Genomic DNA, 19,002 nt, shown 5'->3' with positions numbered 1-19,002 from the left:
CTTCTCTGGAGATAAATGATGTTCTGGATCTTAAAGGGCATCACATTGGGTGGTTTCCCTTTTTAAAAGCTCACTAGTTTTCCTTTGGGCCACATCTACTTGAAAACTCTACCTTATGAAGTAGGTGTTAGAAGCAGAAAGAAAACCTTGGGTATCTCCGAATTTGTGCATAAGCTTTTATTTTCATAAAGGACTCTTTGTCATCACCAGTAAATCATAGCCTTGTTCACTTTCCAATGCAACCATTCGACAAATTTGAGAGGAAGAACTGCTGAGTAAAAGGTGAACATTTTATTTTCTGCACTGAGAGATGTGTGAACAGTCAGCATTACATGCTGCAGTGCTAAAATATATTGTTCAAAATTCTTTGAAATTTGATGTTAATGGATTATAAATGCAGCATATAATGTTGAACAGAGATGCAAGGTGCAATTCTACTGCTTTGTTATTCACTTCCTAAATATTAAGAAAATAAGTATGCATTACCCTTATCACCAAAAATAATCTGCCTAAATATGTTATCCGAGCAATAACTGGGTTCTGAATAGGCACCAAAATAAAATTTTAAAAATGATTTTTAGTCAGAATACAAAATGCACTGTGTAACACTGATGCCCGAAACATCGATTCCCCTGCTCCTTTGATGCTGCCTGACCTGCTGCGCTTTTCCAGCAACACATTTTTCAGCTCTGATCTCCAGAATCTGCAGTCCTCACTTCCTCCTAGTTGATTTTCTCCTACTGTGAATCCTCTTGCAAGGATGCCTTCCTTGAAGAAGCTCTCCTCGTCCCTCTACAAGGATCTCAGTGAGTCCCTCTCTCACTGCACCCCCCAGGTCATCTCCTCTGCCCTGAAGCTCTTCAGCCACGTCCTCAAACAGACTCGCTACCACAGCCACATCTCCTTCCTCAGCACCTGTCTACGGAACCGACTGACCCCGCATGGACTCTGGACTACGTTCAGACCAACAAAATTTGGACCCAACCAGGACAACCAGTAGGATTCGAGGGTTGGTACTGAAGAAGGGCTTCTGCCCGAAACATCGATTCTCCTGCTCCTTTGATGCTGCCTGACCTGTTCTTTTCCAGCAACACATTTTTCAGCTTTGATGTGAGCAGCTGTTTGTTTTAGCTCAGCAGAAAAATCGCTTCAGTAGCCATGTGTGAAAAAAGATACATGTCAAAAGAATTGATTTATTCCTGTCACATAGAAATTAGTTTGTACAAATTTAGATCATGTGATTGGTGTATCTTCCAAGGCTATATGTTTTTGCTTTTTTCAGTTTATCAATGTTTTTGCAGACTACATGTATACTTCAGATCAGATGGAATTAGAGGCCTTTATGTCACTTGACCAAAAGAGAAGTTGTATTCTGTGTGCACTTTTATAATATTGTTCCATCACTGAGTGGATAAAGGAGAGCAGTAGATATGTTGTATTTGGACTTGGAGAAGGCATTTATAAGGTATCTCATAGAAGGCTAAACCATAAGAGCCCACAGTATTGGAGTTTTATATTGGCATCGATAGGGAATTGGCACATGGGCAAGATACAGTAAATGGGGTTAAGGATTCTTTTCAGATTGGTGATATGTGACAGTGGGGTTCCAAAGTACTCCGGAAGAAGCCTCACCAGCATCGTGTATAACCTCAACATAAAATCCCAATTCCGCGACTCAAAGTTTTGAGCAATGAAGGCAAGCATGCTAAATGCTTTCTTCACCAACCTATCTATATGTGATGCAAACTTCAAAGAATTATGTACCTGAATCCCTAAGTCTCCCTGTTCTACAACACTACCAAAGGCCCTATTTCTAATTGTCTAAGAATTGCCCTTGTTTGTTTTTTACCAAACTGCAATATGTCACATTTATCCAAATTAAACTCCATCTGCTTCTCTTCAGCCTGTTGACCCAATGGATCAAGATCTCTTTGTAATCTTAGATAACCACTTTCACTGTCGACTATACCACCAGTCTTGGTGTCGTTCACAAACCTACTGACTTGAGTATATATATCTTGAGTATTGGCGATATTGGAGAAATTAAAAAGACGTTCTTAGTCTCTTTTTATAAGGCCAGCTGATATTTTTCTCTGTGGTAAAACTTTTTGTGGCACTGCTGTTATTAATGAATACCTGTAAGAAGTTGTGATTTGGAGATGCTGGTGTTGGACTGAGGTGTACAAAGTTAAAAGTCACACAACACCAGGTTATAGTCCAGCAGGTTTATTTGGAAACACTAGCTTTAGGAGCGCTGCTCCTTCATCAGGTGGTTGTGGAGAATAAGTTTGTAAAGACACAGAATTTATAGCAAAAGTTTATAGTGTAATGTAACTGAAATTATATGTTGAAAAAGACCTAGATTGTTTGTTGAGTTTCACATCTTTTAGAATGGGCATGTTGGTTTCAGTTCTTTCATTCATTGTAACTTTTTTAAAAAAACGTTTTGCGATTTACATCGGAAAAACTGAAACCAACATACCCATTCTAAAAGATGAGAGACTTAATATACAATCCAGGTCTTTTTCAATATATAATTTCAGTTACATCATTCTGTAAACTTTTGCTATAAATTCTGTGTCTTACAATCTTATTCTCCACAACCATCTGATAACAGAGCAACGCTCCAAAAGCTAGTGCTTCCAAATACACCTGTTGGACTATAACCTGGTGTTGTGTGATTTTTAACTTTGTAAGAAGTTGCAATTAGAGGGTAATAGATGAATTGCATGATCTGCTGTTGAGCTATTTCGACTAAGTCATGGTACCCAACTTAATTGATTTATGAGAATCGAGCTAAAGAATCAGGAACATTGTTTGGGGGGTACCGAGGTTGAAGAAAGTGATAAAGAAACTATGATGAATCAGCAAGTAATGATGGGTGACATCAAACTTGGATTTTGAAAGCTGAGGATTATAGAAGGTGGTAAAGAAACGGAAAAAGATAACTGCCTTGCAGTTATTATGCTTATATCTTATGTCCTATTCTGCAGTGAATCTGAAATATTTGGCTCAAAGTTCAGTTAAAACCTCAGTGTTGTCACAAAAATTATTTAATACCATAAAACAAAGAACTGCAGATGCTGAAGATCTGAAACAAAAAGCAAAATTCCTGGAGAAACTCAACATGTCTGGTAGCATCTATTGGAAAGAAAGCAGAATTAACATTTCAGGTCCAGTGACCCTTCTTCGGTGCCCTGCATTTAATTCTAGAAGGTGGATAAGTCCAACGTTCTAGCCTCCTGCTTGTCTACTTTGGATTCCAGCATCTGCAGATTTTTTTTTGTCTCTAACTGCATTTAATTCTGTTTTCCTTCCAAAGATACTGCCAGACCTGCTGAATTCCTCCAGCAATTTCTCTTTTTGTTTCAAATGTATTTAGTGTATTGCCATAAACCCACAGTTGGAACTAATGCACTTCACCTCTAATGTTGTGTGCCACTCCTATTTCATTGATTTAGTTTATCTTTACTGCTTTTACGATAGTGTTTTCTCCAAACAGAGTGGAATATAAAATCTGTAATTGGGTGTTTTTGACATTGTGTAGACTTTATATGGCAAATACACATGCAGCTGGTGAGAAACTGGACTGTTCACTATAAGACCTGGCTATTCTGACAAATATATTCTGACAAATAAAGTCATATTATTTAACTTCCATATTAAGCATGTTTCAGCTGATTGGATGCATTCAAATGAAATTTTAGCCTTGAAGAGCAATCTCTGATCAATCCTGATAATTTACAAGTTGCCACATGAGCCTTTCTCATTTGGAACAAAATAAACTTGCAGGTGTTAGGAAATCTCCCTTGTAATAGATGCTCAGGTCATCTCAGTTAAAAGTTAATTTCTAAAATGTTTCAGAAGGAACAATCGGATCTGTTTTCAGGATCATAGAATGGTTCCAGTAGAGAATGAGGCCACTCATCTCATGTCCATGCAGGCCTACAAGTGATTCAGCTCGTATGACTCCCGTGCCTGGGACCCTGCACCCTTTCCTTTTCAAATAATCATTTCCCTTGCATATCTCAGTTGCTTCCTGTCTCCATCACGCTCTTGAACAATGTGTTCCAGATCCTAAATCGCACTGTGTGAAAGAGTATTTCCTCATGTCAGTATGGCTTTTTTTTGCCAATTCCTGAAATCTGTCTACTGAATCTTGAACCTTCAACCAATTACAACAGTTTTATTATGCACATGATGTCTGTCTGCCAAATCTTCCAACATGTCCTGCATTTTGAATAGCAGTCAAGTTTGTCAGGACTGTTTTAAGTATAGTTAGAGATAACTATTTAAGATAACCGTTTAAGAAGGGTGGTAAAAACAAGCCAGGGAACTTTAGATGAGTGAGCCTGACGTCGGTGGTGGGCTGGTTGTTGGAGGGAATCCTGAGGGACAGGATGTACATGTATTTGGAAAGGCAAGGACTGATTAGGGATAGTCAACATAGCTTTGTGTGTGGAAATCATGTCTCTCAAACTTGATTGAGTTTTTTGAAGATGTAACAAGAGGATTGATGAGGGCAGAGTGGTAGATGCGATCTATATGGACTTCAGTAAGGCATTCGACAAGGTTCCCCATGGGAGACTGATTAGCAAGGTTAGATCTCACGGAATACAGGGAGAACTAGCCATTTGGATACAGAACTGGCTCAAGGGTGGACGACAGTGGTTGGTAGTGGAGGGTTGTTTTTCAGACTGGAGGCCTGTGACCAGTGGAGTGCCACAAGGATCAGTGCTGGGTCCACTACTTTTTGTCATTTACATAAATGATTTGGATGTGACCATAAGAGGTACAGTTAGTAAGTTTGCAGATGACACCAAAATTGGAGGTGTAGTGAACAACAAAGAAGGTTACCTCATTACACAACAGGATTTTGATCAGATGGGCCAGTGGGCTGAGAAGTGGCAGATGGGGTTTAATTCAGATAAATGCAAGGTGCTGCATTTTGGGAAAGCAAATCTTAGCAGGAATTGTACACTTAATGGTAAGGTCCTGAGGAGTGTTGCTGAACAAAGAGACCTTGGAGTGCAGGTTCATAGCTCCTTGAAAGCGGAGTCGCAGGTAGATACAATAGTGAAGAAGGTGTTTGGTATGCTTTCCTTTATTGGTCAGAGTAATGAGTACAGGAGTTGGGAGGTCATGTTGGGGCTGTACAGGACGTTGGTTAGGCCACTGTTGGAATACTGCGTGCAATTCTGGCCGCCTTCCTATCGGAAGGATGTTGTGAAACTTGAAAGGGTTCAGAAAAGATTTACAAGGATGTTGCCAGGGTTGGAGGATTTGAGCTATAGGGAGAGGCTGAACAGACAGGGGCTGTTTTCCCTAGAGTGTCGGAGGCTGCGGGGTGAGCTTGTAGAGGCTTATAAAATCATGAGGGGCATGGATAGAATAAATAGACAAAGACTTCATTCTGGGGTGGGGGAGTCCAGAACTAGAGGGTATAGGTTTAGGGTGAGAGGGGATAGATATAAAAGAGACCTAAGGAGCAACATTTTTGCACAGAGGGTGGTATATGTATGGAATGAGCTGCCAGAGGAAGTAGTAGAGGCTGGTACAATTGCAACATATCAGAGGCATTTGGATGGGTAAATGAATAGGAAGGGTTTGGAGGGATATGGGCCGGGTGCTGGCAGGGGTGGGACTAGATTGGGTTGGGATACCTTGTCGGCACAGACTGGTTGGACCGGAGGGTCTGTTTCCATGTTGTACATCTCTATGACTCTATATGAACAAAGATTATCACAGGTTTGTTTCTGGAAAGGATGGCACAGTTACAGGTAAAGTTAGTGCACTAATCGGTGCCTGACTTGCAGCCTAATCCTGTAATGTGAATGCCATACTGGGAGTACTAGCCATTTGGATACAAAACTAGCTCAAAGGTTGAAGACCAAGGGTGGTGGTGAACAGTTGCTTTTCAGACTGGAGGTCTGTGACCTGTGGTGTGCCACAAGGATTGGTGCTGGGTCCATTGCTTTTCTTCATTTATACAAATGATCTGTATGTAAATGTCGGTTGTAAATATAGGATGTATGGTTAGTAAGTTTGCAGATGATGCCAACATTAGGGGTATAATGGACAGCAAAGAGGATTGCCTCAGAGTACAATGCGATCTTGATCAGATGGGCAAGTGGGCCGAGGAGTGGCAGATGGAGTTAAGTTCAGTTAAATGTGAGGTGCTGCATTTTGGATGGACAGATTAGTGCAGAACTTGTACACTTAATGTCCTGGGAAGTGTTGCTGAACAAAGACCTTGGAATGCAGGTTCATAGTTCCTTGAAAGTTGAGTCACAGGTAGGTAGGATAGTGAAGAAGGTATGCTTGCCTTTATTGGTCAGTGCATTGAGTACAGGAGTTGAGCAGTCATGATACAGCTGTACAGGACATTAGCTAAGCTAGTGTTGGAATACTATTGGAAGGATGTTGTGAAGCTTGAAAAGGTTCAAAAAAGATTTACAAGGATGTTGCCAGGGTTGGAGGGTTTCAACTATTGGCAGAGACTGAATAGGCTGGGGCAATTTTCACTGGAGTGTCAGAGGCTGAGGGTGACCTTATAGAGGTTTATAGAATCGTGAGGGGCATGGATAGGATAAATAGATGAAGTCTTTCCCCTGGGGTGGGGAAATCCAAAGCGAGAGGGCAACAGTTTAGGGTGATAAGGGAAAGATATAAACGGGACTTAAGGGGCCCTATTATCATGAAATGAGCTGCCCCAGGAAGTGGTGGAGGCTGGTACAATTACAACATCTAAAAGGCATCTGGATGGATATTCGAATAATAAGGGTTTAGAGGGATATGGGCTAAATGCTAACGCATGGGATTAATAGTGGGTGGCACAGTGGTTAGCACTGCTGCCTCATAGTGCCAGAGACCCAGGTTCAATTCCCACCTCAGGCGACTGACTGTGTGGAGTTTGGACATTCTCCCTGTGTCTGCGTGGGTTTCCTCCGGGTGCTCCGGGTTTCCTCCCACAGTCCAAAGATGTGCAGGTCAGGTGAATTGGCCATGCTAAATTGCCCATAGTGTTAGGTGAAGGGGTAAATGTAGGGATATAGGTGAGTTGCGCTTCAGCGGGTCGGTATGGACTTGTTGGGCCGAAGGGCCTGTTTCCACACTAAGTAATCTAAATTTATAGGATAATCTGGTCAGCATGGATGAGTTGGACCAAAGGGACTGTTTCTGTGCTGTATATCTCTATGACTATGTGACCATAGCTGTCTTTCAAATTGAGACAGTGTGCGCTCAACTGCATTTGCAAATGCTGAAATATTTTTAGTACCTGCTCTAACATTGCAATTTCTTTCAATTACGTTGAGTAATAGTAGTCTCTACAAGCAAATGTGGGCTAACAAAGATTGGCGTTTACCATTTGGACTAACATACCAGTTGTGAAACTAGTGAAAGTTTTGAGGCCATTTAAAATTATTTGACACTCCACAACCTATGCAAAAGAACCTTAATTGAATATTGACTAAATTTCCTGACAAGCTTTTATCAAAATTACACTGTTCCAGAGAAAGTTTAAGAACCTGTCAGTAGTTTGTAACAGTAAAAGGTTACTTGCCTTTAATGCTAAGTTTCAAGGCTGCTCAATATTTTGACCTTTTTCTTAGTCATAGAGATGTACAGCGCAGAAACAGACCCTTTGGTCCAACCTGTCCATGCCGACCAGATATCCCAACCCAATCTAGTCCCACCTGCCAGCACCCGCCAAACGCTTCCTATTCATATACCCATCCAAATGCCTTTTAAATGTTGCAATTGTACCAGCCTTCACCAATTCCTCTGGCAGCTTATTTCATACCTGTACCACCCTCTGCGTAAAAAGTTGCCCCTTAGGTCTCTTTTATATCTTTCCCCTCTCACTCTAAATCTATGCCCTCTAGTTCTGGACTCCCCCACCCCAGAAAGAAGTCTTTGTCTATTTATCCTATCCATGCCCCTCATGATTTTATAAGCCTCTACAAGCTCACCCCGCAGCCTCCGACACTCCAGGGAAAACAGCCCCAGCCGGTTCAGCCTCTCCCTATAGCTCAAATCCTCCAATCCTGGCAACATTCTTGTAAATCTTTTCTGAACCCTTTCAAGTTTCACAACATCCTTCCAATAGGAAGAAGGCCAGAATTGCACGCAGTATTCCAACAGTGGCCTAACCAATGTCCTGTACAGCCGCAACATGATCTCCCAATTCCTGTAATCAACACAGCAAAGCATACCAAATGCCGCCTACACTATCCTATCTACCTGCGACTCCACTTTCAAGGACCTATGAACCTGCGCTCCAAGGTCTCTGTTCAGCAGCACTCCCTATGACCTTACCATTAAGTGTATAAGTCCTGCTAAGATTTGCTTTCCCAAAATGCAGCGCCTCGCATTTATCTGAATTAAACTCCATCTGCCACTTCTCAGCCCACTGGCCCATCTGATCAAGATCCTGTTGTAATCTGAGGTAACCTTCTTCGCTGTCCACTACACCTCCAATTTTGGTGTCATCTGCAAACATACTAACTGTACCTCTTATGCTCGCATCCAAATCATTTATGTAAATGACAAAAAGTAGAGGGCCCAGCACCGATCCTTGTGGCACTCCACTGGTCACAGTCCTCCAGTCTGAAAAACAACCCTCCACCACCACCCTCTGTCTTCCACTTTTGAGCCAGTTCTGTATCCAAATGGCTAGTTTTCCCTGTATTCAGTGAGATTTAACCTTGCTAACCAGTCTTTTTTAATTCTGTGACTGAAGGTTGGTCCTCATCAATAATTTGTGTAACCACACCTAAATACTATGATTATTTTTCTGAGAGGAGGATCAGGCAGACACTGAGTTGACCTCAACTAGCCAAGATTTAAACCTGATGCTGTTAGTATTTATCAGATCCACATGCCAGATATCTAGCTAACTGAGTGAGCCACCATCTTGTCCTCTAATTTAGAAACTATTGTGATTTCTTGTGGTCGTTTTTTAAAAATACTGAAAATGGAAAGCTATCCTTTATTATGAGAGGAATTAAACATAAAAGTAAGGATGTTATGTTGCAACTATACAAGCCATTGGTTAGACCACATCTTGAATACTGTTGCAGTTTTGATCTTTTATTTAAGGAAAGACATAAATTCATTGGAGGTAGATTATTAGAGATAGTTAATTAGATTGATACCTGGAATGAATGGTTTGCCTTTTGAGGAAAGGTTGGACAGTCAGGGCTTGTATCCACTGGAGTTTAGAAACAGATGTGGGAAGGATGCTTCCTGTTGCAGATCAGTTCCGAACTAACAGTATTAAAATTAGGGGTCATCCTTTGGGACAGTGATGATAACTATTTTTTTCCCTGAGAAGGTCCTGTTTATTTGGAACTCTCTGGCTATTTAGGCAGGATTATTAAATATTTTTAAGGGAAAGATATATTTTTGATGGCAAGAGAATCAAATGTTATTGAAATTCGTCAGGAGTGTTGAATTCAAGACACAAGCAAGTTGTCTTATTGAATAATGGAGCAGGCTTGAGGAACAAAATGGCATAATGCTATTTTGTAGAAGAAGCTGAGAATGTTAAAATGAAGACTTAAAATAGGTTTTCTAACCTGGAACCCTCTTTCTGCACAAACCATACTAGAATAGAGACCAGATTAGATAATTGAACACTGCATCAAGCAATTTAAAGGCAGCTCATAGTTTTTTTTTATTTGAGCCAAATCTATGTTCAGAAGAAAATCTAACTCTTTAAGTGCGCAAAATTGTGTCCATTACAATTCCCTAATGTTTCCTATCTCTATTAAACAAGAACATATTAATTCTTGCAAATTAACTGAATATGTTAATAGTTTTTTTTTAATTCTTCAACTTGAATAATATTTGGGACATATTGATATACAAAGTTGTTGTGAAAAAGTAAATTCTAACAACAAGTATATACTCAGCAAACAAATTCTCATAAGTATTTACATACCTTAACTTGGTATCAGATAAATTCAGATTTTAATAATTATAGAGTAAATGAAATACAAGGGTGAGAACAAGTAGATTCAACTTTAATAGCCATTACTCTTTAAATGAAAGCTGGAAAGAGATCAAAATTCAAAGGTTTTCAGACAAAGTAAAGATTAATACAATCACAGCAAACTGGAAGAGAATAGCAGAATGAGAAACTTGAAGAAAGATGGAGAGACAACTAAAATGAATGTTGAGATTCTAAGCCGGAAGAAGGTGAGCTGGTATTTCAGGAGTAACTTTCTGATCATGATCTTGACAATTTTGTGTTCCCAAATTTCTAATTCACCACCCTGGTTTCCAGTAGAAACGTAACATTGGAAAGTTGCTCCTACAGTTCTTGAAATGTGTGTGAATAATTTTAGAACAATGTACAAGGCCAGACAATAAAAATGTCAACAAGACAGTGGAAGAGAAAGTTGAAGTAGATAATTGTAGAGGGGTTATCATCAGTCTGGTAAACAATGAAATAGTGAAGGGAGCTAGTATGGCAATAATTTTTTTTCATAAATTTCATCACTAGCTCATCTTGTATTTGTATAGCTGTAAACTAGACTTGTATTTTTTAAAGTATATGTTAATTTTTATATATTTATGCCAATGTATGAAAGTACATTTTAGCTTTTATCACTCTGTTCCTTTTGAGAGTAGTCATCAACCTGTTCAATGTATTATAGTTTAATGCTGCCAAAGGTATTTCCCAACTCTAATTACAGACAACATAGATACTTTCCAATCACCTTGAGTCATGCATCAGAAGATCAGAGATGAAATACAAGTTAGTTGCATATGGAGATGAGAATACCACTGAATCAGATTCTCTCAATATATGAAAGCAGTCATGTACACAATATGCATGAAGGGGATTCTGTTATATGGGTGAGAGGATTATGAGAATATTCATGGCAAGATCAGAAAAATAATGAATTAAGGCGTGGAATAGCTCATCTCTTAAGCAAACACACTTCAAAAGACTGCCAGAATAGTATTAAGGAAAGTAGGGTCAAGGGTTAGTTAGGGGTTTGTATGGATCATAGTTTAATGTTTGGACATGTGAAGGTTGTTATGAACCTTCATTTGTTGCCTTGATACAAAGTGCCTTCAAGTTTTCTCAAACACTTCTTTGTAAATTTATAGCAGTTTGGTTTGCTTCATTTGCAAAGATGATATAATAATAAATCAGTATTTTTTCAGAAGCTCTCATTTTAAGCTGATAATCTTGGTTCCACATGCAGGTCACAATTCAGCTTGACATCAGATTTGGGAACAAAATATATATGATTAAAGCATAGAGTGTGATATTCAGAAAAGTATTTTAAAATTGTCCATGCTGCAAAATTTGTAACCCATATAAGTAAAAATTGAATTCTAAATGGCAATAAGCTAAATTAATTCATTGGAAAATTTAAACCATTGTATGAACAGTTTAAATTTTGAAATTTAATTGATGAGAAAATGATTAGAATTAAGCCATCATTGGTTAGAATTGTTTTAATTTTAAACTAGTTAGGAACAAGTTGATCAGTCTGTTCAAACTTTATTTTGTGTTCTACTCGAGGCAGCAATGGACATAATCTCTAGTTTAATTTGTGATTCTGTGAAAATGCCAGATGGCATTGTTATTTCAGCTGTGTAAAATGGATGTGGGCTGTAGCAAGTGGCAACAATGGCATGTGCAGTGAATGAGTTAATGCTTGGAGTGTACAAGATACATTTCAGGATCTGACCAAAGAACCATGCAGCTTGTCAAAGACCTTCAAGTGGAATGTAAATAACCTTTCCAGCCCGCAGAATCTAAAATCTTACACAAAGCATTCCTATTAGCTTAAACTGCAGAAATATCTGTAATCAATTGAACTTAATCGTGACACAACTTTTTCACTTCATGCATTTTAAATAAAACAACAAAAAAAGAAACCGACTTTCTACTTGACACGTGCTTGATAACCTGGCTCAAAGAATTATTATTTAATGACACTATCAAGCAATTTGTTTTGATAAACGTCTGATTCCAAATTTAAGAAAAGCAGTGTTTAAATGACCTGTTTGTAGAATTGTTTATAAGAAATTTAAGTGCGTTTGGTTTTAATTACAAGATGGTAGTGCTAAAATACTTGTGAAATAAATTTTGGTTACAGCATTATCGGTTACCAAATCTTCATAGGTCCTATTGGATGGTTAATTTTAAAAATGAATGAGAAATTATAATTTATTTAAGGAAAGTAGGAATTTATGTCTCTCAAAGTTAATCTGCAATGTTTGCATCCTGTTGAATTTCATTAAATTATGGATCTGTGCATACTTAAGTGCTTAACCATATTTTGCCATCCAAGCAAATAGCAACGAGACAACCGAAAGAAGGTAGACCCAACTAATAGGAGAAAGTGAGGACTGCAGATGCTGGAGATCAGAGCTTAAAAATGTGTTGCTGGAAAAGCGCAGCAGGTCAGGCAGCACCAAAGGAACAGGACAATGGACGTTTCGGGCATAAGCCCTTCTTCAAGGATTAGACCCAACTAATACACCAGTTTGTTCAGTTCGGCAGGGATCTCACAATTCAGAGTCTCCACAGTTTGCAATAGGATTCTCTCAATTTCGGGGACTTATTAATTTGGTACAGCTGGAATACAGTTCTCAATAAAATATAATCAAATGTTACATAATGGATAAAAGATTCTGCTGTCGCTAAATTTCCTTTCAGATACTAAGAAGCGTCGATGTCATTTAATTTGGCTTTGTGTCTTGAGAAATGATAGAAGGTTAGATTGTTGATCCAAATTTCACAGACATATGGCCATCAAAAAAATAGGGCATACAATTTTTAAGGGAATGCAGGAGGAAGGGTCTGGGTGTATATGTGCACAGATCATTGAAGGTGGCAGGACAGGTGGAGAGCACAGTAAATAAAGCATTCAGTGATCTTGGTTTTATTAGTGGGTGTATAGAGTACAAGTGCAAGAAGATGTTGTTGAATGTGTGCAAGATACTTGTTAGACATCAGCTGAAGCATTGTGTATAGTTGTGAGGATCATATTATAGGAAAGGTGTGAATGCATTGGAAAGTCTGAAGAGGTGATTTACTAGAATGGTTCCAGGAATGAGAAATTTGTTCAAGAGAGAAAAAGGTTGAAGGGCAATCTGACAGAAGTAGTCAAAATCATGAGCAGGCTGAACAGAGTTGCTCGGGCAATAGGGCAATTCAGCTTGCTAAAGAAAAGAGAACAAGAGAACATAGATGTAAAGCGATGTGCAAACAAAGCAGAGGTGATATAAGAATTCTCACGGCGGGCTTTTAAGGTATAAAATGCATTGCCTGGAAATGTGGTGGAGGGAGTTCAATCCAGGGATTCAAAAGGGCACTAGATTTTTTTTTGGATAGTAACGGCATGAAAGGGATATGGGGAAAAGATGGGAGGTTGGCATCAGATAATAGAACTGGACTAGATAATAGTCGAGAGTGTGGTGCTGGAAAAGCACAGCAGGTCAGGCTGCATCCAAGGAGCAGGAGAATCGACATTTCAGACAAGAGCCCTTCATCAGGAAAGATAATAGAGCCGGTGAATTTACAATGGGCCGAATGGCCTCCTTCTGTATTGGAATCAACCTTGGATAATCTAAAACTTTGTCCCAGTTTGCTTCATCCTAAGCTCTTGGGAGAAGTGGCAATTCAAATAGTTAATGCATTGGTTCTAATTTTCCAAAATTCCTTAGATTTAGGGAAAGTTCTCTGAGATTAGAAACAGTGAGTGTAACTCCTTTTCAAAAGGAATGGGCACAGAAAACAGGAAACCACAGGCTAGTCAGCTTAAAATCTGTCGTATGGAAAATGTTTAAAGCTACTATTACAGACTTTATAAACTGGGCTCTTCGATAACTTCGAAGTAATCCAGCAAACTAATCACAACATAGTATTGTGAAAGGAAGATCATGATAAAGGAGAACTGATGTCTTTAGATTTCCATTAGGCACTTGATAAGGTGCTACCTGCATCTAAGGTTCTTGCTGAAATTAAAAGCTCATGTTGTAGAGGGTAACATATTGACATGGATTGAAGACCAGCTAACTAACGGAAAACTGAATGAGCATAAATTGGGTCTTTTTCTGTTTGGCAAGCTGTAACGAGTGGGGTGCCACAGAGATCACTTTTTACAGTTCCAAAACGTCGACTCTCGTGCTCCTCGGATGCTGCTTGACCTGCTGTGCTTTTCCAGCCCCACACTTTTCAACTTGGATGAGTTGATCAATGGTATGGTTGTCAAATTTGCTGAAACTAAGACAAATAGAAAAATAAGTTGAATGGAGACATGAGGCTACAAAGAGATAGTAGGGTGAGGTGAATGGACAAAGATCTGGAGTATAATGTGGGGTAATGTGAAATTGTTTATTTTGGTATATAGATTTTTTAAAAAGTGCATTACCTAAATAGATATTGAGATGCAGAGAGATTTAGGTGCCTTTGTGCATGAATCATAAAAAGCTAGGATGTAGGTACAGCCAGTAATTAGAAGGGTTAATTCAATGTTACTACTTATTGCAAAGGGAATTTAATACAAAAGTAGGAACGCAATGTTTCAATCATACAATGCATGTGAGAGACCATATCTGAAGTAATGTGTACAGTGTTGGTCTCCTTCTGTAAAGAATGATGTAAATGTATTGGAAGTAACTCAGAACAAATTTATGGCTGGTTTGGATTGCGGTGTGATGCACAGTAATGCCAATAGCATAGGTTCAATCCCTGCACTAGTTGAGGTTACCATTAAGGACTCTCCATTTTAACCTCTCCCTTCACATGAGGCATGATTACCCTCAGGCTAAACAGTCATGCCTTGCTAATGAGAAAACAGCCCTATGGTCCGATAGCACTGTGGCACCTTTACTAGACTAATGCCCAAACTGGATAGGTTGTCTTATGTGGAAGGTTAGATAGGCTAAATTAGATGAATAAGTGGCAACTTGTTTGAAACATGAGTCTCTGAGAGGTCTGGATATATGGATGTGGAAAGGTTGTTTCCTCTTGTGGGAGAATCTAGAACTAGGTGTTATAGTAGCGAAATAAAGGGTGATACATTAAAGACAGAGGAAGAGAATTGTTTCCCACAGGATCAAGAATCTTTGAACAGTCTTCCTCAAATTGTGATGGAAAGCATCGTTTTTAAGGCAGAGGTAGATAGATCCTTGATTAACAAGAGGGTGAAAGGTTATTGGGGTAGTTGGGAATGTGCAATAATCAGATCAGTCTTGATCTATTGAAAGACAGAGCAGGGTGGAGGAGGGATATTCATGTTCCTAATTTGTACATTCATTCAAGTTTTAGTTAAATCAACCAAGCTTTGACCTGCTGACCACTGTGGCAAATATTAAATTCAGAATAAACTTTACAGCATATTTAATGTAATTAAAGTAAGCATATTATGTCTCAAAACTTAGCTGTAAGTCTGTGAGTAGCAAAACCCTTCATTACTTTTTTCCATCATTTCCTCTATTGATTTTAATATTATTATTATTATTTATCATTAACGTTTGAATAGAGTGAAGTAATTGTCAAACTTTTTTATATTTCAGAAAGAGTTCGTGAGATTCAAGAAAAGTTAGAAGCATTCATTGAAGCTCTACATCAAGAAAAATAACAATGTCTTTGTATGTATGTGTCTCATCAACTAAACATGGATTTAGCTTAAATTTATCAAATGTTATTTACAGAAACATTTTAAGAGCACCCCTGATATCTAAAGAAATACCCCAGTGGCTAAACCATACTGTCAAAAGAAGGCCCTACCTGGATCCCTACAGGAGGAATGAGCACCACAATGAGGCTTCTGTCATGGCAAATTATTAACCATACTTTTTTCTCCAAAGCACTACCTGCTGATCATTTTTAGAAGTGCACAGGTGTGTTCACTGGATGAGCATCAGCTTGTTGGCCTGACCCTTCCACCTCCCCAGAATTCTTCGTGCATGACTCTACTGCATAATTCCATCCAACACTCTCGGGAAAGGGCAGGCATACTTAGAAGAAAAATGGTTGAGGAAACTTTGATTTAAATGATTCACAAATGTATTAATTTCTTTGTGATTTGGGTAAGAATTCTGTAATGCAAATATTTTCTAAATACCATCTTGTATAATGCATGCTCCAAATCAACACAGAATTCTAGCTTCAGCTGCATTTGTGGCTAAGTTGAGAATCCCGGAGCAGCTGCTTCTGATGGTCACTTTCGGTTTTCCTTTAAGAATGATTAGTAATGGTACATAAGTCTCGCCTGTTACGAGACATGATAGCTTTAAAATGCAGCCAAGACGTGTTGTGATTTGTAACATTTTGGAATTGTGTCAAGAGCTTTTACACGAATGCCATGACAACATGACTCCAACTGTACCAATTGTACATGCACAGATGAATCATGGCAACTATCTTTAATGGCAGCACCTTATCTCCTGTATAGGGAACACAATGTTTAATGTTAGCATCAGTGAGCTAAGGGTTTGATACAATTTTAATTACAGCTATGATTAAGGTAAACACATTTCTCCTTCCTCCTATCTCCCCTTGTTGTTTCGATCAGCTGTCTCTTCTCCTTTCATGAAATGTTGTATTGACTTTTTGTTGTTGCATGGATGCCATACACCTTTTAGCGCTTTGATCATTCTTCTTGTGTGAACCTAAACTGGCAGGCTTTAATTGCAGGGGAACAATGGAGTTGGATTTATACTTCCTTGGTGTCTACACTTTCAGTAGTGATCAAAAGTATAAACCTAGCTAATTTTTTCCCTCCCATGAACCAAATTTCTGAACGCAGTTATGATAACCAACAGTGGTGATAAGGTTTAGATGAGGTAATTTAGAATGGACTGGGCTCCAAAATGGATCTTGCCCACAGCCTTAAACAGCAGAGCCACTGAGGAAACTAAATCTGTTTTTAAATGTGTTCGTGAAAATGCAACTAACTGTTATTTCCTCATAATAAACTGTATTCCTGAAAAGACTCTGATTATTGTCAGCACACTTCATCTATATTCATATCACAGATACAGCTTGTTAGCATAACCATAAATGCATAGTATTCCAGAGTACAGGTGTACATTGTAAAGGAGTTATGATTTGTAAATTGGAAGTTAAGAATATGATATGGTAAAAGAAATCTTCCACAGTGTTGTAATTTCAAAATAGAAGCTCACATTGAATATTATCATCAGATTAGTTGTTTTTATTGACCATGTTTTTGACTACTTTGATCTGGAAAATATATCTTTTGTTGCCTTGCAGTTAAATATTCTGTTATATCTGTTTGTGAATAATATGATTATTAATTTCCTATTGCTTTTTCATAAAGAATAAATGTAAAATTATTTCAGAAAAAGTTTGTTTTAAAGCCAGTCTCTATTTACGAATAAATGTTCTGTTATTAGTTTCAAAATCTTGAACTTTTTCTGCACTTATGGAACCATTTTAAGGAATTTGTTTTCTCAATTAAAACTTGAATTGATGTAATTTAATTTTTTTCCTTCATATGAATTAGTTCAGCCCCTGACATGGAGCTTTGTGTCATGAGATGTTGCTTGAATCAGGAACCACTATCTGAAGGGCTACAGAGAGACTCAAAAGTACGGTTAAACACACCTCTGAAGACATCACTTCACAAATTGTGTATATTAAAACTGGAAGCGCATTTAGGTTCTCCATATATTCTACTCTGAGTGAAGAATTCATGAGCAATGTTTTACTTGCATTTTTATAACAACTCTGATTACAAAAGCTTCAGCTTATCACGTTTTCTATTGTAACATGCAGTCTCCTGAAACACATTAAAATGTTGATTGTTTAAGTGCCCAAAAGAAGATTAAGCACTGCTGTGTAAGTGAGAGCTGATGAACTGTTTTTGTCAAATGTAACATTTTTTGTGCAAATATTTTAATTGTTTCTCTCATATCCAGCTCAATAAGAAATAACGAATAGCTGTCTAAAATTGCATTCATTGGGAATTATATAGTCTACTTCTGTCATCCACTTCAAAGGTGCACTGGCTTGCATTTATTCATTCAGAAGAAAAAAACTGCATCTCTGTAATCCTCAGGAGAGAAATAAAATGCAAAATTAAAGTTCGTGTCAGAAAAATTTTGTCTGGAGTAAAATGAAAGTCATATCCAGTGTGGTTTCCATTTGGATCCTTCGATATTGGTTCTGTAGTTGTGCAGTAGAATCCTCAGAATTTATGCAAATGCTTATATAAATGAAAAAAGATTATCATAGTTTGTGAATTTTCTTTGCAAGTGTCCAGGTCATGCTTAATGTAATTAGTGAGGAGTCATGTATTTATTGAATGCCGTTATATTTAAATAAAACGGAGTACAATTTTGGAAACAAGAGAGTGGTTACTTCTGAAATATTTGGTGTATCATGCAACTGAACCTGGCTCCAAAATGTTATTTTTACAGTTCTGGGCTTTTGCAAATTCTGATGAATGTTGTTGGTTCTTAACTACTCTGAAATAACTGAGCAAATGGGATCAAACTATTGCAAAAATCTATACTGGGAATTAAAATGGATGACCAGTAGCGTTGACATAGACACTGGACATAACAAAGGCTCAAGCATCCCAGTCAACCCCGTAAAGTCGTCTTCATGAACATCTGAGGACTTGCACCAAAATTGGGCGTGCTGTCAGATAGGCTAGTCAAATAGCCTGACACAGTCATTCTCTCATAATGTTACCTTTTCAAATGATGCAATGTTTTCCATGCTTTGCACACTCAACTTGTTTATATATTAAAAACACTTTATCCAAGTGCTCTTTTCAGTAAAGCAGGCAACGCGATGCAGAATGTGGTTTGCGGTTCAACTGTATTCTGTTAACGAGATTTTCCTTGATAAAACACCATGTGAGCATTTTCCAAATTCTTATAAATTTACACTCTATCTAGTTCTGTTTGTCCCAGAAAGAATATTATCCACGGTGATCCACATATTTGACCTGGGAGATTGGAATTTCCTTCCTTTCTGATGTAGGGCTGGCT

The 19,002-nt window shown here is 38.3% G+C and overlaps 1 protein-coding gene across 7 annotated transcripts in view; it reads left to right on the top strand.

Moving 5' to 3' along the window:
- Positions 1 to 18,367, top strand: part of opa1 (OPA1 mitochondrial dynamin like GTPase) — a 160,610-nt gene extending 142,243 nt beyond the window's left edge. For 5 of the 7 annotated variants that reach the window (XM_043702260.2, XM_043702257.2, XM_087993562.1 and 2 more), the window contains one exon: positions 15,553 to 18,367. In XM_043702260.2, coding sequence (XP_043558195.2) covers positions 15,553 to 15,617 — 65 coding nt within the window. In that variant the 3' untranslated portion in view covers positions 15,618 to 18,367. The remainder of the gene's footprint in view (positions 1 to 15,552) is intronic. The other 2 variants (XM_043702259.2, XM_043702258.2) reach the window with 2 other exon arrangements.
- Positions 18,368 to 19,002: the final 635 nt, after the last annotated feature.

The sequence above is a fragment of the Chiloscyllium plagiosum genome, unplaced genomic scaffold, assembly GCF_037043375.1.
Source record: "Chiloscyllium plagiosum isolate Xiang-an unplaced genomic scaffold, Cpla_swu_hap1 HiC_scaffold_13, whole genome shotgun sequence".
Classification (NCBI taxonomy): Eukaryota; Metazoa; Chordata; class Chondrichthyes; order Orectolobiformes; family Hemiscylliidae; genus Chiloscyllium; species Chiloscyllium plagiosum.
Note: the sequence above shows the minus strand (reverse complement) of the source record. Positions and strands in the feature narration are given on the sequence as shown.